Genomic DNA, 25076 nt, shown 5'->3' on the forward strand with positions numbered 1-25076 from the left:
AGCAGCCTGCCACTGAAGGGTCCTGGGTTCAATTCCAGTCAAGGGCATGTACCTCAATTGCAAGCTCCTCCCTGGCCTGGGCCCTGGATGGAGCAAGAGCAGGAGGCAACCAATTGATGTGTCTCTCTCATGTCGATGTTTCTCTATCTATCCCCCTCCCACCCTCCAAAAAAAAAAAAAAAAAAAAATCACATTGGTTGCTGTTAAAAATAGACTTCAGAAGAAAAAGAAAATAGATCTCAGAGCCCTGGTCAGCATGGCTCAATGGTTAGAGTGTCTGCCTGTGCACCAGATGCTCATGGGTTCAATCCCAGGTCAAGGGCAAGTGCTTGAGTTGCAGGTTCGTTCCCTGATCCCTGCCCTCAGTGGGGGCAAATGGGTGAGGCAACCAATCAACGTATTTCTCTCACAATGATGTTTCTTTCTCTCTTCATCCCAAATGAATCTTCCATTCCTCTCTCTAAGAATCAATGGAAAAAATATCTGCACTCCTTGGGTGAGGATTAAAAAAACAAGACTTCATAAACATTTAGTTAAGGAGGCTGTTGGAATAATCCAGATAAGGAAATGATGGAGGAGAAGCCACAGGCCCTGGAGGGGAAAAGCGGGGGTAGTCATAGGCCCACTAGAGAGAAACAAAAACAGAAGAGCTTTCAGGGCAAATGCTGGAATCGAAGAACACTGCAAATGAGTTTGAAGTTCATGCTAGTCAAGGGGAGAATAATGAGCTATAAATCTTGAAGATGTAGGTTTGTACTCCTAGAAGTCTTAGAACATAAGCCCCAAAGGGTGCGGTGTGTATACTGGGACAAGGACCACCACCTCCGTGTTACCTTCTTGGTCCCAGTAGGTGATAGGTCTTTGTGTGCAGCTCAGGAAGACCTAAGCTGAAGGGCAGCTATAGGGCCCAGACAACCAATAAAGAACTGAATGAACTTAGAGAAAATATGTATGAACTAGAAGAATGAAGTGGCCATTTTCTCACATGAACCAGGGGAGGAAAAAGGGAAAGGAGCAGTCATATGAAAAACGAGTAGGAATCAGGATTTCAGGTATGGACATCTTGAGTTTGAGGTATCAGACATAAATGACATTAAATATGTAAGTATGAAATTCATGAGAGGTCTAGGTAGAAAATATCAATTTAAAATTTTTCAATATATAGATGATCTTAAAATGATGAGATGGATGAGGTTGCCCAGGAAGTGAGGTTCTAGACAGAACTGTTGTGGAGATATATCTCTGACCAGAAATCGAATCCACAACCTAAAGCTTCAAGGATAAAATTTTCTTTTTTCGAAGCAATTGCTAGGAGTCTGGAGAAAAGATCACCTGAAGAGCCAAACTCCAATCAACACCTATGAGTGTATGAAAAAAATCATACAAATTTTAAAAATAACTCTTTAATCATATACACATAAGGGCAGTAAAGGGCAGCACCAGGCCGACAGGGAAGAGAGCAATGTGTTCTCCCTTTGTCCCGATGTCAGCTGGGCACAGTTCTGCGATCACACACACACAAATGGGCTGGGCTGGGAAGTAAAATAAGGGAGAGGACTGAAGAGACATAGGCAAGAGGGTGGAGGCAAGGGCTTGCAGTAGTCTCAGTCAGCAGACTCCAACACAGATTCACTTAGCGCAAGGTCCCAGTAGTGTTCAGCCCCATGCTTTTTGAAATGCTCCCGGGCCATGTTCTCTGTAGGGCACTGTTTGAACTTCATATCCCCAAAGCTCCGGTCTTTGGCTGTACCCTGAGAAAGAGACAAAATATGGAATGACACTGCAATTTCTAGTTTAAATCAGATATTCTTTTATAAAACCTAGTAACACTTGTGTAGCAATGTGCTTAGCTGAATATGATTTTATGGTAAAAAGGAATTCTAATCTCCACCTCCTTGGATGTTGCATGAGTTTTCATGAATTTACGCATAAGGCTTTGTTGGTCTTTTTTTACTGAGTGAAAAAAGAGGAGTTCTGTGCTCTGGTGCCTGGGTGGAAGAGCAAGACTGGAAGGACTATGGATGGTGAGATGGGTGAACTTGTCTCCCACCAGGCCTCAAAGACTAAATTTGGTCTTTTCAGGAGAAAGGTGTTAGAGAACCAGAGGCTGAAAAGACTCTTTTCACAAGACTTAGTGAGACCCTGTGTACAAGGAGGCTTTGGGGCGCAGTGACGAAGAATACAGGGACAAGGGGGAGAGGGAAATGGGAGCCAGGGGGACGACCTCCAGAACTGCAATAGAAAGAGATACTAGGTGGAAGCGCCTTCTCAAAAAAGGCACCAGCAGCTACAACAGCCATAAAGTGCTACCTCAAGAGGCTTCCAGGGATCAGACTCCAATAAGGAGGCTAGAGCAGAAATTGGCTTGTTTTTGAACCTGAGATATAATTCCGGAGGACATTAGATAAATGGAAGAGATGAAGAGGCTGGGATATTAAATATGCAGGTGGGGACTTATGAGACAAAAACAAAAAACAAGAAAGAAGTATACATAAAAAAACAATTGCCTATAAGAGTGGTCTTAAAGAATCAGGGAATCAAAAGAGAACTATTTCAGTAAATGCTTTTCTTTGTTGTTAGAATTTATTTTAGTAAGCATTCACTGCTTTTATAGAACATTACTTTTATAATGAACTAGTTACTAAACATGAGCACATTTTAAAAATTGCAACAGCTCAGTGGATAGAGTGTTGGCCTGCAGACAGAAGGGTCCCAAGTTTAATTCCAGTCAAGGGCACATGCCAGATTGCAGGCTTGATCCCCATTGTGGGGCATGCAGGAGGCAGCCAATCAATGATTCTCTCTAGTGGTTGATGTTTCCAGCTTTCTCTCCCTCTCCCTTCTTCTTTGAAATCAATAAAAATATATTAAAAAATAAAAATAAAATAAAAAATAGAAGGTACACATGAACTCAATACAGAAAAACAAAATGAAAACAATAATCGCAAAGGTAAAAATATTTACAATGTATAAAGTGTATGCTGGAGTGGGAATAAAAGGATTATTGTACTATATCAGGACACAGATAGCTACTGAGAAAAAAAACTTTCAATGTTTCCTAGAGAAATCGGGTATTTTATGCTTCAAAAAGGGAGAACAATGCTTACTTCACAAATTGGTCTGAACAAGCATATCCATTCATTCATTCATTCATTCATTCTTCGGAATACTACTTCATTAAGATTTCAGGAATGAAAAAATTATATAATCATAAGAAAGTTCCATTTGAAGAGTGATTTCATTACACTGTACAAAGTACAATTACACAATAATCTAATTAGTTTACCAAACAAAAAAAAAACCTGACAAAAGGGAGGGAAAATTATATTTACATTTTATAGACAAAACAAGAGTATTGGATGTTAAACATGCCTCGCCCATTTGCACAGTTAATAAGTAGTACTGCCCAGATTCCCAACTTTATATTAAGTTTAGTATTTCTCTTACTATATCCAGACAAAGAAAAATCCAACAATTAATTTCCCTCTTTACAGGCCTCATCTATGACTATGAAATAGCTCAATCAAGAATTTGTGATCTTGCCACCAGTTTTCCATATTCTTTTTCCAGATGGCAGATACTAACATGCTCTTTAATTTAACTGAAATCTAATGAGGAAGAATTTGCTGCCAAACATTTAATAATAAATTCCCTCCCCCTCACGCCTCCTAAAAGCAAGAAACCACAAATTACTTAAGGCTTGCAGGGGTCTTCAAACTACGGCCCTCGGGCCACATGCGGCCCGCAGAGGAGTCTGATCCTGCCCGCCAGGTTTTTTGGGCAGTGAGCGCAGCCGAGGTGTTACAGTAGGAATTAGTTCATATAGTCCGGCCCTCCAGCTCTCTGAGGGACCGTGATCTGGCCCCCACTTTAAAAAGTTTGAGGACCCCTGGCTTAAGGGATTAGTCATTGTTTAGTTTTACCAGTCCATCACTTCATTTGAATAGTATAAACAATCAGAATTATTCTACTTCAGTGATTAATGAGGAATCACCTACCTCCCAGACTAGTACACATTTGTTGGTTTTCTTCACAGCTTCCTCATCGGATTCCTCATCATCTGGAAAAGACAATATAGCTAAATCTTTCTCTAGATATAAACTAGAGACCAAAATTTAGGCTCTACACAATGTTCAAATCTACCCAAATTATTTTAAATGTTGTCAATCATGAGTTGAGATAAAATATCTTCTGTTTCTCTTTACCCCAAATTAGACTGAAAGCTTTAAATAGGCAGGAAAATTTGTTAATTCAACAAACATTTATTGAGCACCTACTATGTGTCAAGAGTTGTGCCAGATACTGGGAATAAGTAGATAAATAAAACCATTAAAAATAAAAACTTGATATGAGCACTTTGAGAGCCAGGCTTCATATGCCAACATAAGAGTCCATTCTCAAGGAGGTTTTAGTCTAATGGAGGAGGAGGGCAGATATATCAAATGAAAATAGGAACACAAAACAAAATATAGGTAAATTATAGTAAAAAATATACTTTGTGCCCCGCCACCATGGCTCAATGATTGAGAATCGACCTATGAATCAGCAGGTCATGGTTCAATTCCCAGTCAGGGCACATGCCAGGTTGCAGGCTCAGTCCCCAATAGGGGCTGTGTAGGAGGCAGCAGAACCATGATTTTCTCTCATTATTGATGTTTCTTTTTTTTCTTTTTTTCTTTTTTTTATAGAAAGAGAGAGAGAGAGAGAAGTAAAAACATCGATGAGAGAGAAACATCGACCAGCTGCCTCCCGCACACCCCCCCACTGGGGATGTGCCCGCAACCAAGGAACATGCCCTTGACCGGAATCGAACCTGGGACCTTTCAGTCTGCAGGCCAACGCTCTATCCACTGAGCCAAACAGGCTTTGGCTCTCATTATTGATGTTTCTCTCTCTCTCCCACTCCTTCTGTAAAACCAATAAAAATATATTTTTTAAAAATGTTTGTAAGGATAAAAAATACTTTAAGACCAAAATATTAGGTAAAATTAAGTAAAAAAAAAAAATAAAAATAAAAATAAGGCTCCCAGTATATGTTAAATGCCAACAGAAGTTTTCAAAGAAAATACTGAATACTGATGGAAGAATGGTGGCCAGGAGGATTTCAAATATTTGATAATATATTTAATAAGATAAAATTGAGCAAATAAATGAAAAGTACATTTTCTTAAAGCAGGAAGTTAATTTAATCTGAAAATCTTTTGTGTGTTTTTTTACCTTCAACCCCTTAAAAATTTTTTATCAAAAAATAATACATGCCAGCCGAAACTGGTTTGGCTCAGTGGATAGAGCGTCGGCTTGGGGACTGAAGGGACCCGGGTTCGATTCCGGTCAAGGGCATGTACCTTCGTTGCGGGCACATCCCCAGTGGGGGGTATGCAGGGGGCAGCTGATCGATGACTCTCTCTCATCGATGTTTCTAGCTCTCTATCTCTCTCCCTTCCTCTCTGTACAAAATTAATTAAAAAAAAAAAGATATAAAAAAATAATAATAATACATGCCAAAACTGGTTTGCTCAGTGGATAGAGCATCAGCCTGCGGACTGAAAGGTCCTAGGTTCGATTCCAGTCAAGGGCATGTACCTTGGTTGTGGGCACATCCCCAGTAGCGGGTGTGTAGGAGGCAGCTGATCGATGTTTCTAACTCTCTATCCCTCTCCCTTCCTCTCTGTATAAAATCAATAAAAAATATATTAAAAAAAAAAAAAATACAGCCATAGCTGGGTGGCTCAGTTGGTTGGAGCATTGTCCCATATACCAAAAAGTTCCAAGTTCAATTCCTGGTTAGGGCATGTAAGAAAGGCAACTGATCAGAAATATTGATTGAATATTTCTTTCACATTGATGTTTCTCTCTCAAATTAAAAACACACACACAAAAAAACCAAAACAAACAAACAAAAAAAAACACACACACACAGATAAGGCCCTGGCTGGGCAGCTTAGTAGGTTAGAGCATCATTCAAGGTTACAGGTTTGATCCCTAGTCAGGGCACATACAAAAATCAACCAATGAATGCATAAATAAATGGAACAAGAAATCAATGTTTCTCTCTCTTCCTCCCTCTCGCTTTTCTCCCCCCTCTTAAAAAAAAAAAAAAAAAAAAATTTAAAAAAAGCCCTGGCTGAGTGGCTCAGTCAGTTGAGCATGGTCCCACACACCAAAAGGTTGTGGGTTTGACTTCTAGTCAGGGCACATGCCTAAATGTTGGTTCAGTCTCAAACAGGAGCAACCAATGGATGTTTCTTCCTCTCTATAAAATCAATAATAAATCCTTAGGTGAGGCCCTGGCTGGTTTGGCTCAATGGACAGAGCGTCTGCCTGTGGACTGAAGGGTCCCAGGTTCGATTCTGGCCAGGGGCACATACCTGGGTTGCGGGCTTGATCCCCAGTAGGGGGCGTGCAGGAGGCAGCCGATTGATGATTTTCTCTCATCATTGATGTTTCTCCCATCCAAGTACTAACCAGGCCCGACCCTGCTTAGCTTCCGAGATCAGACGAGATCGGGCGCGTTCAGGGTGGTATGGCCATAGACTCATCATTGATGTTTCTATCTCTCTCTCCCTTCCTCTCTAAAATCAATAAAATATTTTTCAAAAAAAATCCTCACATGAGGATTTAAAGAAAAAGGGTAATATAGACAATGCACACATGACAGGGAAACTGGTAGAAAGAGGTAAAAAGGCTTAATGGACAGGTAGAATAACTAACACTCATGCACATGACCATGCCATAAATACTGTATGAGTGTCTAGCATATTCATAGTCCAAATGGGCCTTTCTAAAATTCCTGAACATTATCCAGTATTAGCAAGAATTTCAGGAGACTTGATGAATGGACACAATACCAGCCCACCTCCCACTTAATTCCCTCTAACCCCCATTCACCATCTCCTTTTGTGTTGGATGTCTGTTCATCCCACTTTATCCGATGCAGCATAAGACGCTTAAATTTCTTCTGGGATTTGGGGCCTGGAAACAGAAAAGGAGAACTTTGCCAGAATTGTGGAAGGCGGTGGGGTAGAAAATAACCTTTGAGCTCATTCAATGCTGACATTAATATGGTAGCTGAAGCAATCCCAGGAACCATATCTTAGGTCCTTTTACTCCAATAAACACGAAGCAGAGGCCCAGGATATCATAGCCAGGTATGGTTTTAAAATAGTATCTTTTTCTCCTTTCTCCCACCACGCTAATCACTTCAAGGCATAGGGTTGCCTGGGGACAACCTCCCTCAATTTTTTCAGACTCACCCCCTTCCACTACTACCACGTTGACATCCTTGTGCAGTACCACCACCCCTGTCAGGTACAGCTGCCCAGCATTGGCCTCAATCTTGAACTTCTTGGCTGGGTTGCTCAAATTTCGAACTCTGGAGAAGGGAAAGTTTAGTTATGGCTTTCATTTTAGCTTCGGTAGCTGCCTGAATGGAATGGCAAATAAAAAAGATGAATCCAAAATGATTTTCTGTCTAAAAACGAAGGTCTTTGGAGTAAGCAAATATACTAATGCCTAAAAGCAAATATACTAATGCCTAAAAGGTAGAGATGATGAGTTTAGATATATTTCTACTGTTTCACACTTCTCCAAAGTCTAGCACTCCACCTTAAAACAAATAACAGGTAATCAAATTTACTCTAGATGCTTAGGATGTAGTTACAATGCTATCCATAAAAAGTTTCTAGGACACCTGAAAAACTGTTAATATCAATGAGCTATAGTGAGTGGTCCTACGGGATAGAGAACAGCAAGGAGACTTCCCCTTAAGTGCCTTTCTGTATTGTTAGAATCTTTTTTCTAATCTTAACAAAGATTCACTACTGTTAATAAATGTATCACTTTTATAATAAAGAACTAGTTACTACATTTAAAAAATAGAAGACACACAGGTACTCAACATAAGAGAATAAAAACATTAAATCAACACAAAGTTAAAAAATATTTACACTATATAAATTGCATTTTGGAGTGGGAACACCGGTAAAAGGTTACTGCAATACATCAGGATATAATTACTGAAGAAACTTTTAATGCTTCCTGGAGAAATAGGATATTTTATGCTTCAAAAATCATAGATGATCTTTAGTTCACATCTTGGCCTGAACAAATATACGCATTCATTCATTCTTCAGAACTATTACTGGTTCACTAAGAAGCCTCAGACATAGAAGAGTAAGCCTTTAGCCGAAACCGGTTTGGCTCAGTGGCTAGAGCATCGGCCTGCGGACTGAAGGGTCCCAGGTTCAGTTCTGGTTAAGGGCATGTACCTTGGTTGTGGGCACATCCCCAGTAGGGGGTGTGCAGGAGGCAGCTGATTGATGTTTCTAACTCTCTACCTCTCTCTCTTTCTCTCTGTAAAAAAAAAAAAAAAAGCTATAAAATATATTTAAAAAGAAAGAAGAGTAAGCCTTTAACCCTCACCATTGTAAAATATTTACTAACTCCTCTTTACACTTAGGTCATTTAAGGAGAGTAGGGGCTGATGTTAGTTAGGTATGCTTTTGGACTACAGTGATTCTGCCTCAAGGACTTAGAAAATGTTCTGGGAAAGGCTGCCAGTTTGAACACCTACCTATATACAGATATGTGTACCCCCTGAGAAATGTCTTCTTTAAGCTTTTTAATTTTCTTGACCTTTCTCTGTTCTGCTGTAAGTTTCCGGGCAGCGTTGGCCTCTTCATGCGCTCTGTCGTGACAGGAAGGACATCCACAAGTGAGAAAGGCATTGAAGATCAGAGGCAGGGCTGAGGGAGAGAGAGAGCAACGGAGGACTCTCCCCTCCCTTCAATGTGGGTCCCCCAGAATGCTGGGGAAAATACTTGCCCTGGGTTTCCCCCCACTCCCATGGCACTTACTTCTGTCTTTTTGCCATCTGAGCTCTGACATGGGCTTCTACCTTCGTGGGGTCTTGAACAGCTTCTGTTCCTAATACTCGCATCAAATTAGAAATTCTCACTGCAATGAAAAAGAGGACAGAAATCAATCTCCCAAATCACTTCTCCAGCTGAGATAACCTATCCTTTCTTCTCTACCAACTCATATTGTTTACATATTTCAAATCTGCTGAAAACTAACTTCTTCTAGGAACTTTTACCTTGAAAAGACCATACAATTAACTCAGTATTTGTGGATGTTCACACAGTTAATCTACATAGTTGACATACATTAAATTTATAAAAGGTAAGGAATTTAATTTTTTTAAATGTAATTATTATTTTTATTTATTACTATTTTATTTTTAAAGAAACTTACAGGGAATCGAACCCGAAACCTTGGCTTATCAGGACAACACTCTACCAACTGAGCTACCCAGCCAGTTTCTGTCTCACTGTCCCTCTCTCCCTTCTTCTCTGAAATCCATAAAATATTTTTTAAAATTACATAGGTTTCAAGTGTACAATTCTACAATACATTATCTGCACACTGTATTGTGCACTCATCATCCAAAGTCTAGTTAAGTCTCCTTCCATCACCATTTATCCCCCATTAACTCTCTTTCACTTTGGGAACTTAATTTCTTTGGTAATTTCACTCTGATAACAGCATTTAGTGAAAGATCCTATACATAACAGTGCTCTATTTAAATAAGGAAAGATGACAGAAATTTTGGAAAAGAAAGAAGAGCCAATAAATGATTCTCAGAAACAGAATACAGAGAGATGCTAAAGTTCCTCTGGAATTGCAGAGATCAACATTGCCACCCTTTCATCCCTGCTTTTCAAAGATGTACCTTTGGGTTCCGGAGGAGGCATCAGGCCCAGCCTGACTTTCTCTTGTAGCTCCTTCTGTGCTTCCCTCCTTGTTTGCCTTCGAAGTTTCTTCTGTTCCTTCTTTGTAAGATATACTCCCAGAGTAACTGGTGTGTCGTTGTCGACTGTTAGAGAAATGAATTTACTAAAGCAATAAGCATGTTAGAGGAACATAGGTGTTATATCAATCACATTAAAAGAATCTTTAGTTTACCCCTAGATGGTTTGGGTCAGTGGATAGAACATTGGCACGTAGACTGAAGGGTTTAACTCCAGTCAAGGGCATTTACCTAGGTTGCAGTCAGTATGCATGCGGGAGGCAACCAATCGATGTGAGAGACACATCAAAGTTTCTCTCTGTCTCTCCCCCTCCCTTCCACTCTCTAAAAATCAATGGAAAAATGTCCTTAGGTAAAGATTATAAACAAAAACAACAAACAAATCAGAACCTTTAATTGTTTTGGTTACTTTTAGGTAGTAAGGTTATATTTTTTAAGAGCATTCTTAACAGCATAGTGTTCTAACATGATTTTTTTTTTTTTTTTTTAAAGCAATTGAACCCTTTAGCAACTGAAATGCAGCAAATAGAGAAAACAAAATTAGAGCTACTCTGGTCCCTGCTTGAGGATTTTGAGTAGGTGGGGGGTATCTAGAATCCCATTTGGATACCACCTGATGAACCTCAATGTTTCTATGTAATACAATTTGAAAACCACTGCCCAAGATGATAAAACTTATAATTTTAGAGTTATAGGGACTGGAAAAAAATCATCTGGATCCCCGAATCAGGTTTAAATAACTTTTTAAAACAATGCCCCCCACACACACATTTTTCTAATGATTCACATTGATGACAGCTAAGTAGAGTAGATTTTGATAAAATAAAATTCAATATTATATCTTGTTTTAGAGCTCAATCTTTTTTTCTGAATTTACTAGAGATACTGACAGGCAAATTTACTGACTGAGGTATTATCTCTTCTGTTCATCTCTAACCTGGTGAAAACATTAAAGTCTTTTATAATCCACACTAGAGGCCTGATGCACAAAATTCATGCAAGAGGCTGTCTTCACAGCCCTGGCTGCCTCGGCCTGCCCTTACAGCCCCGGCTGACCCTCGCAGCCCCAGCTTTGTCTGGAAGGTCATCCGGATGGTCATTCTACTGTTTGGTCTAATTAGCATATTAGCTCTTTATTATATAGGATAACTTTTTTTGTTGTTAATCCTCACTTGAGGATATTTTTTCCATTGACTTTTACAGCAGTGGAAGGAGGAAGGGAGAAAGGGAAGGGAAGGAATAGAGGAGGGAGGGAGGGAGAAAGAAAAGGAAACATCAATGTGAAGGAGACATATTGATTGGTGGCCTCCTGCACAATTGGTAGCCTCCCACACATGCCCCCACTGGGGCCTGGGATCAAACCTATAATCCAGGTATGTGCCCTTGATTGGGAATGGAATCCACAACTCTGCGGTCCAGGGGCTGATGCTCTAACCACTGAGAAACTGGCCAGGGCTGAGCTAATAAAACCTTTGCTACAATAATGATAAAAAGAAAGGCTAAAGACAAAAATTGAAGGTCAGGAATTTAGAGTTGCTGTACAAGACTGGAGTTGGGAGTCAACACTATGGCAAAAGCCCAACTTGTATTATACATCAGTAAGGTTCTCTTTAGATTAGGCCTCAGTGCTCTAAAGCTGCAGTAATACTGTAGCTACTAGCCACATGTGCCATTTAAATGTAAACTAATTAAAACAGAATAAAATTAAAAATTCAATCTCTTAGTTACTTTAGTGCAACTCAGTTTTCAAGTGCTCAACAGTCACATGTGGACAGTGGCTACTATACAGACAATACAGATAGAGAACATGTCCATTATCACATAAAGCATAAAGTTCTATTGGTTAGTACTTCTTTAGTCTTGACTGAGAAACCTATATATTACCTGGAGGGTTGAGCTGGGCTGGGTGTTCAACAAGATTTGTGATTCCAAAATAATCTTCCCTCTTGGGATTTTGCTCTGTACTAAAATTGGAGGAAGAAGGGAAAACAGGATATGTGGGTAGAGATGATTCCGAGAGGGGGAGTTTTTTTCAGAAACACAATTAAAAATCCCACTCTCTATAATGCACTCAAGCACTTTTTAGCATTTGCATATCTATATAATATGTAATTACATTACACATAATTTTCATGATGAGAAAACTGGGTTCCACTAAGGTTTGATGCACTCTCCATACCAGTTATTCTCGACCTTTTTTCTACTCTAACACCCTGATAGATACCACATACTCTCATTAGTAACAGTAATTGGTGGACAAGTAAAGGGTAAGGAAAGGCTGAAATACAGTCTCCTAAAGCCATGAATCAGGATGATGAAGCAGATATAATTAATGCTCTCCATTTTTATTAATGCTCTCCAAATTTTATTTCCCAGCATGTCTCTGCCGCTGGGAAGGGGCAATTGAAACTCAGGGGTCAAAAAAGATATTGCATTCCATGTCTTCTGATGGCTTTTCTTTAAGCCGTTGCTTGAATTGTTCCCTTAAATTTATTGGGGCGACACTGGTTAATAAGATTCTATAGGTTTCAAGTGTGTATCTCCATAACACACAATTTGCATATAGCATTGTGTGCCCCCCATCCAGTCAAATCATCCTGTTACTATAATATATATTTGGCTCCCTTTTCCATTTTCCAAATGTTCCTCTATGCTTTATTTACCATTCTCTCTCCCGTCAACTAAGAATCCTTGCTCTACTCTAGAACTGGATCTATTATAAGCAACAAAAATATAAGAAATAAATATGCTAAAAACAAGTAGCAATATATAACAAAAGCAAATAATTTATAGATCTGCTCTTTTAGATTGATTGTGCCCATTTCTCCTACATTAACAAAAACACACACACAAAAATAACTCATATAACATATTCTTTACAAGTATATGAGCTTGTATACAGTTACCTATTTCTCTTGTATTTTAAATATTTACTTAATGCATAAGAGTCATCTCTCCCATTAAAACTACAGTCTTATTAAAAGGAACTAACAAACTCACAGGTCGAAGCCATTGGGGATGATATAAGAATCCCACCACTCAATTTCAGGAATATCTCCTTCCCTTAACTCCTTCTTAGGAGCAATGAGAGCCAGCCTCGTTGAAGTATGGATGCCTGTTTTTCGAGCTGCTTGTGAGATCTCTGCCTGCAGCTTTTCCAGTTGAGCCTAAGGACAAGATAAACCGAGAAAGGAAGATAAAACATGGAGTGGTAGAATCCCAAGTTTTAAAATACTTCCCTGTTAAACTCTTTATACTTGATGTAACTAGTTCATAATTTCTGAAAGCTTAGGAAAAAGAGCTGTCCTGCTTTATTTTATCTTTTACTTAATACATCTCACCCTCATCATTACTCTTTTACCCAATGTGTGCCTGCAGCAGATGTGCAGAAATTGAATGTTATGAAAACCTCGTCTGAGAAGATAAAAACAAGGCAAAAGTCATTGAATATACAGTCAATTCAACTCTCCAAGTGTGCAGATTGTCTGCAGCAAATTTTAACACCAGGATAGCTTTCCTCAATCACCCAAATGGTTTTCTGAATTGTCTCCCTGTTATTTGGATGTGGAGAATTTTCAACTCAATTTTATTTCCACCTAAATAGAATGTAATTAAGAAGACAAATCAGCTAAAAATCAAGTCTAATTGCCTAAAACACAGAGAAATGAGGTGACAGTATTTTAAGACTCTATTCAATGTCCTTTGTCGCCTTTCTAACTTTTTGGAAATTCTAGGTTATATTCTTATCCAGATACCTTTGTCCGTAACCGCTGGGCAATCTTCTCAAATTTGCCCTTGTCATGGAATTTAAAAGTGCGTCTCTGCCGCTGGGAAGGGGCAATTGAAACTCGGGGATCAAAAAAGGTATTGGATTCCAAGTCTTCTGATGGCTTTTCTTTAAGCTGTTGTTTGAATTGTTCCCTCTTCACCGCACGAATATTGGCCTTTAGAGTAGGCATTCGGTGTGTCAGCTCAATCTCCTTGCCTGTTGCATCTACAGTGCGACCTTGCTCATCGAGAATGAGTGGTGTAGGTTTAGTTTGATCTTTTAATTCAACCTTCCTGAAAAATAGCCCACAAAGAAATAAATTGCATATGGAACAGTAAGGCAAACAAAAAACAAACAAAAAATAAAACAAATCAAAACCTAATAAATACAACCAGGTTACCCAATTCTAGGGAACATAAACCCATAGGTGAGTAATAATATTTTGATTGACTTTTTCAAGTAATTTATTTGACTATAAAGTATAATCAGATTAAACAAACTGATAGATTACATTGATATGAATTTGCAATCCTATCTTTCTTTACTCCTGAATTCTTCGGTTAGTAAGGGATGCCATACCAATCGTAGATGCTAAAGATGACGTTTATCATCTTTCCCCAGTTATAGAGAACTCTCAGATATGGTCTCACCTAATGTGGTTTATTGGATAGAGCTGAGTTAGGAACCAGGAGATCTGATTCTATTTCTAGCTTCAATATTAGATGAATAATCTTAACCTTAGTCCTACCAATTATAGAAATATTATAAACTCTGCAACAGGGAAGCCAAAAGAATAAATTCAACTGGTATTTACTGAGTTTATTAAGAAATATTTAACTGTGAGAAATAATTTAGGTTCCTTTGAAGAAGAGGATTAATAACATGCAAAGACATTTATTGCTTCTCAAGCTTCAGAATGAAGGAATCCATGAAATAGATACTCACGGGGGAGCAATGCCCATGGCATGAAGATTGGCCAGGCCCACCATATTGGCATTGCCAATGAGCCCAGGTTTCAGTGCCAGCTGGGCTTGGATACGGGCTTGTAGTTCAGCTGCTTTCCTTGCCTTCTCAATGGCATCATTCATGAAAGTGGCAGCCTGGGAGGGCTGAATAGTGTTGCCAATTGGAAGTCGCTCTGGTTGGGAGGAAGAAGGAGTCTTTGGCTGTGAGATGGGTAAAAAGAAGTCAGAATTAGATGGATTAGGCAGGCAGGTAGGTACGTGCGCGCAGGCGTGCGCACAAACACACACACAGTGGTAGACTGGAATGAAACATGCAGTCACTTCTAGACTCATTTGAATGGATGACAAGAAATTACTTTTTTCAGAGTAATCTGGATATAATACCTGAGGTGTAGGGGGGCTGATGAAACTCAGTTGTTTTTTCCTCTCCTCGATTTGTCGTGTTGCTGCCTCCATCATCTGTTTGATCTGCTCTCGGGAATAGGGGAGAGTTGAAAAGCTGTTAATGTCTCTTTTATTTCTCCCATACAGGCTCCTAAATCCAAAGGGCTTTCAGGTCTAGAGGCTAAACATTTTTTGAATGACATCACATTCTGCCTGTATCATAGGATAGAAAATTTAGTGAAGATGAACCTACATAGCTAAGCACTAGAATTTTTCAACGTATCTTCCCAAGGCAGGACTGGTATGTTAGGTAATAACACAGCTTGATGACTAAGACTTTGGAGTCAGAGAAACATGAGTTTGAATCTTAACTCTGTTACTTAACGCTGTGTGACCTTGGACATCGTATTTAATCCCTAAACCTCCAAGTGGCTAAAAGGGATAAAACAGTAGCATCTACCTTACCAAAGCTATTGTGAGCATTTAAATAACATATGCAAAACTCATAACAGAACTTCTACTCCTAGAATAGAAATCATTAGGTTTTGTTTTGTTTTTTAATCATGTTAATGGTCCCTGAATTATTTGTTTGGGTAACCAGAGATGACAATACAAAGACCTGCTTCGTAGTCTCTGTAAACTCCTTGAGGATACAATCAAATAAACTCTTCTTGCCGAGGCCGGTTTGGCTCAGTGGTAGAGCGTCGGTCTGCGGACTGAAAGGTCCCGGGTTCGATTCCGGTCAAGGGCATGTACCTTGGTTGCAGGCACATCCCCGGTGGGGGGTGTGCAGGAGGCAGCTGGTCGATGTTTCTCTCTCATCGATGTTTCTAGCTCTCTATCTCTCTCCCTTTCTCTCTGTTGAAAATGAATAAAATATATTTTTTTAAAAACTAAAAAATAAAAAAATAAAAATAAACTCTTCTTAAATTTTCCAAGAGAACTGGTGTCAAGGGGCTCAAGATACATACATACATACATACATACATACATATATATATATATATGTGTGTGTGTGTGTGTGTGTGTGTGTGTATGTATAAGTGTATGTGTGTATGTGTATATGTATATGTATATATTTGTGTGTGTATATAGAATTTTATTGATTTATATTCAGAGAGAGAAGGAAGGGTGGAATGAGGGGACTGGGGAGGGGGGAAGAGAGAGAAACTGACTTGTTGTTCCACTTATTTATGCATTCATCAGTTGCTTCTTATTATGTGTCCTGACAGGAGATCAAACCTGCAACCTTGGAGTATTGGAACAACTTTCTAACCAATTGAGCTATCTGGCCAGGATGCTCCATGATATTTTTAAAAATTTATTTTTAGCCAAAACCGGTTTGGCGCAGTGGTAGAACTTCGGTCTGCGGACTGAAAGGTCCCAGGTTCAATTCTGATCAGGGGCATGTACATTGGTTGCGGGCACATCCCCAATGGGGGGTGTTCAAGAGGCAGCTGGTCGATGTTTCTCTCTCATCGTCGTTTCTAGCTCTCAATCTCTCTCCCTTCCTCCTCTCTGTAAAATAAAAAAATAAAACTATTTTTAAAATTTTTTGTTGTTAATCCTTACCCAAGGACATTCTCACCCGCCTCCCCAACCCCCTGTCTCGTCCCCACCTAGCCAATTGATTTTTAGAGAAAGTGGAAAGGCGGGGGAGAGACAAAAAAACAAAACAAAACAAAAAAACACATCAATGTGAGAGAGACATATTGATTGGTTGCCTCCCACAGGAGCCCAGACTGGGGCCAGGTACTGAAGCTGCAACCGAGGTACATGCCCTTGCCCGGGAATCAAACCAAGACTTTGGTTCTCTGGCTGACGCTCTAACCACTGAGCAAACAGGCCAGGGGTGTTTCCATTTTAAAAATATATATATATTTTATTGATATTTTACAGAGAGGAAGGGAAAGGGATAGAGAGTTAGAAACATTGATGAGAGAGAAAGAAACATGGATCAGCTGCCTCCTGTACACCCCCTTCTAGGGATGTGCCCTCAACCAAGATACATGCTCTTGACCGGAATCAAACCTGGGACCTTTCAGTCCGCAGGCCAATGCTCTATCCACTGAGCCAAACCGGTTAGGGCTCTTTCCATTTCTTAATACAAACCTGGAGCTTAGTCAGCATGCCAGGGCTCTCTGAAGGAGGCCCAGGGATCACTTCTGGCTCCTCTTCTACCTCCTCAAAACGGGGTATCCGTCGCTTCTTTACTCCTGATGATTCCTTGGAGATCTCAGAGTCATCACCAAACACTTCCTAAGGGAACCCAAGATGAAAGAAGAGTTGTTTCCCTGCCCATGGGAGAAGAGAAGAATCATCCTAGTTCCTATCGACATTTTGTGGCATTTCCCAGAGTCTTCTAGACCCTCCACCAAATGGACCATCTCACCCAACTTCATCATTCACCCAATCCAGTCAAGCAAATGTCATCCCGTGTCCTTATCAACATGCTCCTCTCAAGGTCTTTGCAAATGCTACTGCCCATATGTGTAATGATCTCCCTCAACTTTTCCACAACCCCTGTTCCAAATCCTGCCTAAAACTCACCTCTCCCAGCAAGTTTTCCTCATTAATAATCTCATCCCTACTGATCAAACTGTTGTTTCACCTCCTCTTAGCACGTAATAGTTTGGTTTATACTATGTAAAATTACATTCTTCTTGCCAAGTGTTACATCTTTCAATGTTAGTTCTTTCTCCCAACTAGAATCTAAGCTCTTCCAGGACAGGGGCTTTCTCTTTCTTCTTCAGTACTCCCCAGTAACACTTTGTTCTTATCAAACAATGGGAACTCATTGATGACTAACTTACAAGGTGAATTTAACAGGACCAAGAATGGCCAACTGGAAGGGACAATGGGAAAAAGCAAATGTACACACCGGTGGTAGGCTTTGGGTGACATCCCCTCTTCACTAGGAGGGCTCGTGTTTTGCAAGGACATATCCTCGGCCAGGGGTGAGCGCTTCCTGGAACTCCTACAGTTCAAGAAAAAGGACTCTCCCATAATATATAGTGTGGGGTTGGGACGTGAATGGACCAAAAAAGGACCCTTATCCCAAGGCTATCTAGATACCTTCTTCAAGAATCCCACCTAAGCACTTTAACAGCATCATGCCCTGTCATAACTAATGTTCACTCTACATATATGTGTATACTGTATATCAAGCATTCCCCTTTTAGCATAAAATTCTACAGTCAACCCTAAAATTTACATGAAATTGCTACTCATACTTTATAATTTGTGATTATTTAGTTTGCTCCCCCAACCCTCAACCCTTAAATAGAAAATTCCTTTAAGGCAAGGACTAGCTCTCATTCCGCTGATCACCCTCCAATGCCCTAAACACAGAGTGCACGAATGTTTGTTTCTCTTAGCTCCACAGCCTGGCCAGGGACCAAGCAGTCATTGCTTATTTTCCCTTTGTGCCTCAGGAAAAGCAGTAAGATAGCCAAAGTATCAAAAGCACTTTGGAAGGTTTGATAGAAGTCACAGAAAGATTTTCTTTAAAGATAGAGACAGAGAGCAAAGATATGTAGAGATCAGCTACTTGATACTGCAAATATTCAAAGAGGCCATGACCAATCAGCAATCACAGAATAAAAAGTGAAGTAGGTAAGGGAGTAATGATGGTCCCATTAAGCACTCTACTCATGGGGCCAGATGGCCAGTAAGAAGCTATATAGAAAAATGGCAGGCTCTCCAGACAAATAGTAACTATTGTTAGGTCCACTGCAGAGAAACCTCTAAAAAGGAGCAACAAAGAGGTCTACACTCAGTAGCAGTGGAATCACATTCTGAAGCAATCTATTAGGCATCAAGCAAATCGAAACATAAAATCTTAGATCAATCAATTTTTAGGTAGTGGTAGAGGTGGGGGGAGGAGGAGAAAGAAACAGAGAAACATGAGAACCAAAATCCTTAACTGTATATGAAAATAGGACAAATTTATCAATTGTTTCCTTGGAATATTTTTCAACTCATGAACTTAGGTATTTCATTACCATAAGATGTGATAATTCAAGTTCACTCCCTCCACTTTAAGGTCTAAGTAAGTACCTCTCTTGAATATAGGTGTTCTAATAGTGGATATCTATTAGAATAGTGGATATCTATTACACGACCCACGTAAGCTCAGCAACTTTGTTACCATTCAAAATACTCCCAAGTTCATCAGATAGTTAACTGTAACCTACCTTTAGCTCTCGTTTTCTGCTCCTGTCACTGCTAGACTTGGAATGTCTAGAGCTTCGGCCTTCCTCTACAGCCTCAAACAGTTTGTCCACAAATCGGAGAGTAGAATCATCAAGAAAAGGTTTCAGATGATCTGAAAGGAAAAAAAGAGGTGGCAGGGTTGAAAAGGTAAGAGTACTTACTTTAGTGTAATACTAGGCATATAACAGACACCAACACTGGAAATTTATCTAGGGGGAGGAAAATATTTCCAGTTCTTTGTAGGATTCCCATAAATCCTCTTACACCGGGTAACTTAGCCCTGTGAGGTAAAATTACTGTTATAATTCTTTAGAGTAGAAAGTAGCATAGACAGAGTAAGCTACTTAAGTTGAGCATCAAACTTTGGGATGAAAAAAATCTCCCTAACTCTTCCCCAAATAGTAGAGATCATTAACAAAATCTACCTCCCTCAACTTTTTCATAACAACTTCTATATATTTAGATGTCAACTTGAATCAATGTATCCACCTCACTTTAACATATTTCCTAAGTAAATTTAACTTAGGTAACTCAGGAGAGTGGTCAAGGGAAGTCAGTATGAGATTCAAAATGTCATAAAAATAAAAAATAAGAGAAAAATGCCAAAACCGGTTTGGCTCAGTGGATAGAGCATTGGCTTGCGGACTGAAAAGTCCCGGGTTCGATTCTGGTCAAGGGCATGTACCTTGGTTGCAGGCACATCCTCAGTAGGGGGTGTGCAAGAGGCAGCTGATCGATGATTCTCTCTCATCGATGTTTCTAACTCTCTATCCCTCTCTCTTCCTCTCTGTAAAAAAATCAATAAAATATATTAAAAATAAATAAATAAGAGAAAAAGCAAAACCAGTTATTTGAGGTATTTTCATTATAATGCAAGAAAAAAAATGTAGCCCGATCCTTTTGGGAAAGTTCAAAGCAGTCTTTGGGGCCCTCTCATGGTAAGTCAGAAGAGTCAGAAAGTACATACCAGCTGCTTTCTTCTTGTCCATGCCCTTCCCCACACAGTTCAGTGCTGCTGTGACCACTGTGGGCTCTGAGAAACCCAGGACCCTCTTCACTGTCTTCTCTACCCATGGTTTTAGCTCGTCCAGCTCCCTCTTAGACAGTGCCATTTTTCAGGAAAAGGAGGATAGCTCAAACGAAGTTCTATATTGCACCTAAAAAGAAATCAGGAAAGACTTAAGTTAGAGGATAAGAAAAGACCAAACTGATTTCAGGCAATGGTTAGTACATCATTATGCTTAGGCAGTTTCTCCACTTCATTCCAAGCCAAATACCTTACCTAAAACGCATACTTCATAGCAGAAAGAGCTACATCCTGTTTGATTTTTAACCCTAACTCAGTATCAGTGGGACAATGAAATTTGTGGACTAAATAAAACAACCCTGGGAATTATCTAGTCTGAGAAATGAGTTTTAGCTCTGGCTGGTATGGTTCAGTTGGTTGGGTGTCCTCCTGACACGGAAAGGTTGCCATTTCAATTTCTGATCAAGGCACATGCCTGGGTTGTGGGCTTGATCCCCACTTGGGTGTATGCAGGAGGCAGTTGATCGATGTTTCTCTCTCGTGCTTCCCCTCTCTCAGAAAAATCAATCAATCAATCAATAGTTCTAGCTTCTTTTTCGAACCTGTCATATCAACAAGGACTTGTTTTAATAACATGAAAACAAGACTGAAAAAGCCCACCCAGAGTTTATTTTTTCTACTTCTAAACAAGCATTTCTTAACCTATAGGTTACCTATCTTTTAAGGGTTGCAAGTAAGGGAGGGCTTGTCCAGGTCAGTTTATCCTATATTAAAGCTCATAATCATTAAGACTATTTGGTCACATTTCTTTTTTCCTTTTTTATTGTACATTTTTATAATTTCACAAACAAGTGTGACAAATCCTTCAGCATCTCAGGTGTTTCTATAGTTGGACAACTTAGATCTTATTCATCAGCCTGTTGAAGTGTTCCTTTTTCAAAAACTTAAAGTACCATCCAAAATTTTTCTGACATCCTTATTTTTAACTGTTGTGGCTTGCTGAATTAAAGCAGCTGAATTTGATACAAGTTCAATGTCATTTCCTTCAAGAATCAACTCATCTTTTTGGACTCGAGATACTGAAAAAGCAATGCCTGACCTCATCCAAACTCTGTGGACGTATTTTTCACCCAAGAAATTTCTAATTTCAACAAGAGAACCATTCTCCTGAATAACAAGATGGGGAAGTGATGCATACACATCTTGTAATGGAAGCCCAGTAACACCCTTGATCATGTTCTGTACATGACTGCAGCTAGTATGAACTGTGGCCAGCTCCTTTCTATTTCCCCACCATTTGTCAACCCAGAGCCTCTTTTTTTTTCCTTTCCAAGAAGACTGAGCTCTACATTGATGTGGTTGAAGTCCCTCCAAACGGTGCCTCTGGGGCCCTTCACAATAACTGTGCGTCCCTTCAGGGCAATGTCCACATTTTCTGGGATGCCCACAGTCTGATTGCTGAGAATGGTCTTCATCCTCACAGTAGATGCAGCAAAGAGCTGGTCCCATTTCTTTGAACTCATATTCATCCCAGTGAGAATTCTATACCCAGATAATTTTCTCTCATGCCCTACAGCAAGCATGTCAAACTCTCGGCCCTCGGGCTGCATGTGGTCCACAATTATTTTTGTGTCCCAGCCAATATAACAAACAGTATGTAAGAAACTTTTTAATAAAAATTTCATAACTTAAATTTTACAATACTGTTATACATCATTATTAACAAAGAACTACATTCACTAATGACTGATTACTATCATCGAGTTGCATTCATTTCCCTATGCGCCTTATGTGCAGGTGCACCATTTCTCTCCACTAATACTAGCAGTGAATATTTTAGCAGCTGATTGCCACATCATTAGTCTTGTACTGACTTGTTTGTGTGCGCAACAGGAAATATTTTACTTTCAGAGAACAAGAAAAATAGGTTTATTTGTGTTACACTTATTAATTTGTGCAGTTATTCAGTGTCTGGTAAGTTAATGTTCATGAGAATATTAATTTTTATTAAAATGTTCTATTATTTTATGTTAACGATGACTTGTTTATTTCAGCCTTTTGTATCAGCATGTCTCTATTGAAATAAATCTACATTTCTATGAAAGTTGAAGCTTTTTTTAAATTTTTCTTTTTTCTTTTTTTTCTGCTCACATAAACTTAAACCTTGTTTATTTGGCCTGTGTTAGCCTTTGAGTTTGACATGCTTGTTCTACAGGTCTCTGTCAGTTGACTTGATCTGAGTAAATCCCTCAGCTCAGAAAAAAATACCCTCATTTGGACATTCTAGCTCTTTGCCTTTTAACCTTTATTCTATTTTTTAGCTTAGATAGAGACAACAGTATCATAAAGGACACTCTACAACAAATCCTTGTTACTTAATGTAAGCTGGTATAATTCTTAAATATTACTCATGTTTACATTATCATCTCCTACCTAAATCTCAACTGAAAACTCCTCATGAGCCTGGCCAGTGTGGCTCAGTGGTTGAGCATTGACCTATGAGCCAGGAGGTCAGGTTTCCATTCCTGGTCAGGACAGAGGCCCCGGCTGCAGGTTTAATCCCCAGTGCAGGAGAGAGCTGATCAGTGATTCTTCTCACTGATGTTTCTATCTCCCTCTCCCTCCCACTCTCTCTCTAAAAATTAAAAGATATGTTAAAATAAACTCATAAGCATAGAGAACATCTTATTTCCCTGATTTTCTCCATAATGCCTAAAAGTCAATTACTGCACTGACCTCAATTTCCAAACTAACCTCCCAGCAGTGCAACATATCAAGGTCTAACCTAGGAGTCAAATCTTTCAAGATGTGTTAAGGTATCTTTTCTCCTAAAAGACAGTCTGATTAACTTCTACATTCTTGGCAGGTTTGTCCTCTTTAAGATCTGTTGCTAAACAGTGTATTTAATTTTGGTATAACCATAAGCAGCTAGTAGATGAAAGTCATGAAAGTAGGAGTGAAAAGAGTTTTATGCCTCAGTGACACATTAAAGTTCTCTATTCACCCATCATGAAATAGCAGTATAACCTATCAATCTCTACGCATTAAGTGTGTACTGCTCAAAAGCAGCATATTCAGATATCGAAGTGAAGAAAGAGCTCACAATGAACAGTTGCAACACCAAGCTCTACTGTTTAGCAGCCTTTCGGCAAGTGACTCCTCTTGAACCTCAGTTTACTCACCTTATAAAACAAACAAACAAAAAAGCAAATGAAGACAACTGCCATGCCTACATTGTGCTTAATCCACTCAATAAATACGTGTTGTGCCAAGCAATATACTGGGTGCTGAGGATATATGTAATAGTGAACAAACCCGAGAAGAATTCTAGCCTTAAGAGTTTTATATTCCAGTAAAGGTGAATCACAAGCAATTTGAACATCCAAAGCAGTAAATGAGCTACCGCTCTATGGGACGAAAGGTATGCCCAAGCGCTCTACTAACAGGTGTATTCAAGACCATGAAGGATAATGTGCAAACTGAACAGGCAGTGGGCAACAATCACAAGTTTCAAACAGTCGCTAGCTTTGACACTCATCAAATGTGGAATAACCTAGTGGGGCGGGGCGGGGTGTTTGCTATGAGGAGGAAGGAGAGGAAGGCGGAATGATGTCTGAATGAGCAGGTAGCAGAATCCAGGCTTCTGAAGGCTTCCCTTACGCCTGGCTCTTCTTCACTACAACCCGTCACCCGCCCGACCCCAACCCCCAGCCCCATCCTTCTCCCTCCGTCCCTCCCGTCGGTCCCCGTCCCAGCTGGTTCTGCCCACACCCCTTATTCCTGAGCTAGTCTCCCCAGCCCGTCTCCTTCCCGCCCCCGCCCTTTCCCCCAACAATCCCATTCTAGCCCGTTCTCCCGCACAGCCCGGCTCTTCTCTCAGCTGCCTTCCCTCGGAACCTTCCCGCTTCGTTCCTCCTCTCGGACTGAGCCCGGGCCCCCGGCGCTCGGACTGGGGCGGGGGGACAACCCCTCTGGGCCCGGGGCCACTACTCACCTCACAAACTTCAGCCCCTGAGACGGAGCCCGAACGTTACACCGGAACCGGAAACCCTCCGACTGCCCGACGTTCTGCCGTCGCTACCACCGCCGGGGCCTCCACGCCGCGGTCCTCCACCACGTGACGGGGGAGGGCCGGCCTTCCCCTCGCGCAGCCGCAGTAGCCACCGGCCCCGGCGGCGGGGCGCACGCGCAGTGGAGCCCTGAAGGTGCGCCGCGCCGAGTCCCAGCCCCGCCAACTCCATTAAAGTGGATTACTGGCAGGTTCATTTTGCCGAAAGCAGAAATTGGGCCGCTCGCAGCATTCCTGGGGTGGAGAATAAGTCAAGTTATGCTAGAACTAAAAGCCTTTCTGGTAGAAAGTCAACTCCTGGGAAGAAGAGAGTCGACATGACTAGTGTTAGCTACGTCTCCTTAAGCTTTCTCTCTTGGTTAGATTAACAGCGGCACCAGAGACCAACCACCCAGGGGGGAAAAGGCGAGTATAGGACTCTGAAGAGAGTAGCGCCACCACATTTTATTATTTCTTTCATTCATTGATGGGGCAAATAATTATGGACTGCCTACTAGAAGGTGCCGGGAATCCTCTGAGAATCATCAAGATTGCTTAACGGTTAAGGAAGACATGAGCTTTAAAGCTCGACTACTTAGATTCGTATTCCAGTTCCCCCACTCATTAGTTGTGACATTAGGCAAACTACTTAAGCCCTCTACTATTTCCTCACCTGTAAAAAAAAAAAAATCCATCTCATTGGGCTGCTGTGAGTGACTAAGAAAAATGTACTTAAAACAGTGCTTCTCAAGAAAGCTACATGATACATAACATACATGCGTAATAGACATGTTATAGATGTTTTATATATTACTTATATCTACTATATAGCTGTAAACAATTTCTACAATGAAAACTAA

The 25076-nt window shown here is 40.2% G+C and overlaps 1 protein-coding gene and 1 pseudogene across 2 annotated transcripts; both read right to left on the bottom strand.

Annotated features, from left to right (window-relative positions):
* Positions 1-1387: 1387 nt before the first annotated feature.
* Positions 1388-24293, bottom strand: PRPF3 (pre-mRNA processing factor 3). Its single transcript, XM_084866116.1, has 16 exons — positions 24163-24293; positions 20109-20298; positions 19123-19253; positions 17039-17185; positions 14927-15010; positions 14523-14743; positions 13564-13870; positions 12809-12975; positions 11693-11772; positions 9731-9874; positions 8856-8955; positions 8573-8686; positions 7254-7372; positions 6889-6972; positions 3999-4060; positions 1388-1751 (listed from the first exon to the last, which is right to left on the bottom strand). The coding sequence occupies exons 2-16, from the start codon at positions 20251-20253 to the stop codon at positions 1605-1607; spliced, it is 2052 nt and encodes a 683-aa protein (XP_084722242.1). The 5' UTR covers positions 20254-20298; positions 24163-24293; the 3' UTR covers positions 1388-1604.
* Positions 20942-21927, bottom strand: LOC311612833 (large ribosomal subunit protein uL6-like; annotated as a pseudogene). Its single transcript has one exon. The product of its transcript is annotated as a large ribosomal subunit protein uL6-like (transcript).
* Positions 24294-25076: the final 783 nt, after the last annotated feature.

This window comes from Pipistrellus hanaki (genome assembly GCF_964339955.1).
Source record: "Pipistrellus hanaki genome assembly, chromosome: 18".
Taxonomy (NCBI): Eukaryota; Metazoa; Chordata; class Mammalia; order Chiroptera; family Vespertilionidae; genus Pipistrellus; species Pipistrellus hanaki.

Excerpts from the sequence above, each read along its gene's own strand:
- PRPF3 (XM_084866116.1), bottom strand. The coding sequence starts at position 20,253 with ATGGCACTGTCTAAGAGGGAGCTGGACGAGCTAAAACCATGGGTAGAG. Across the intron at positions 11,773-12,808 it reads ATCCCCAATGGCTTCGACCT|TACAGAGCAAAATCCCAAGA; the intron begins GTGAGTTTGTTA and ends CTCCAATTTTAG. Across the intron at positions 6,973-7,253 it reads CGTGGTAGTAGTGGAAGGGG|GCCCCAAATCCCAGAAGAAA; the intron begins GTGAGTCTGAAA and ends TTCTGTTTCCAG.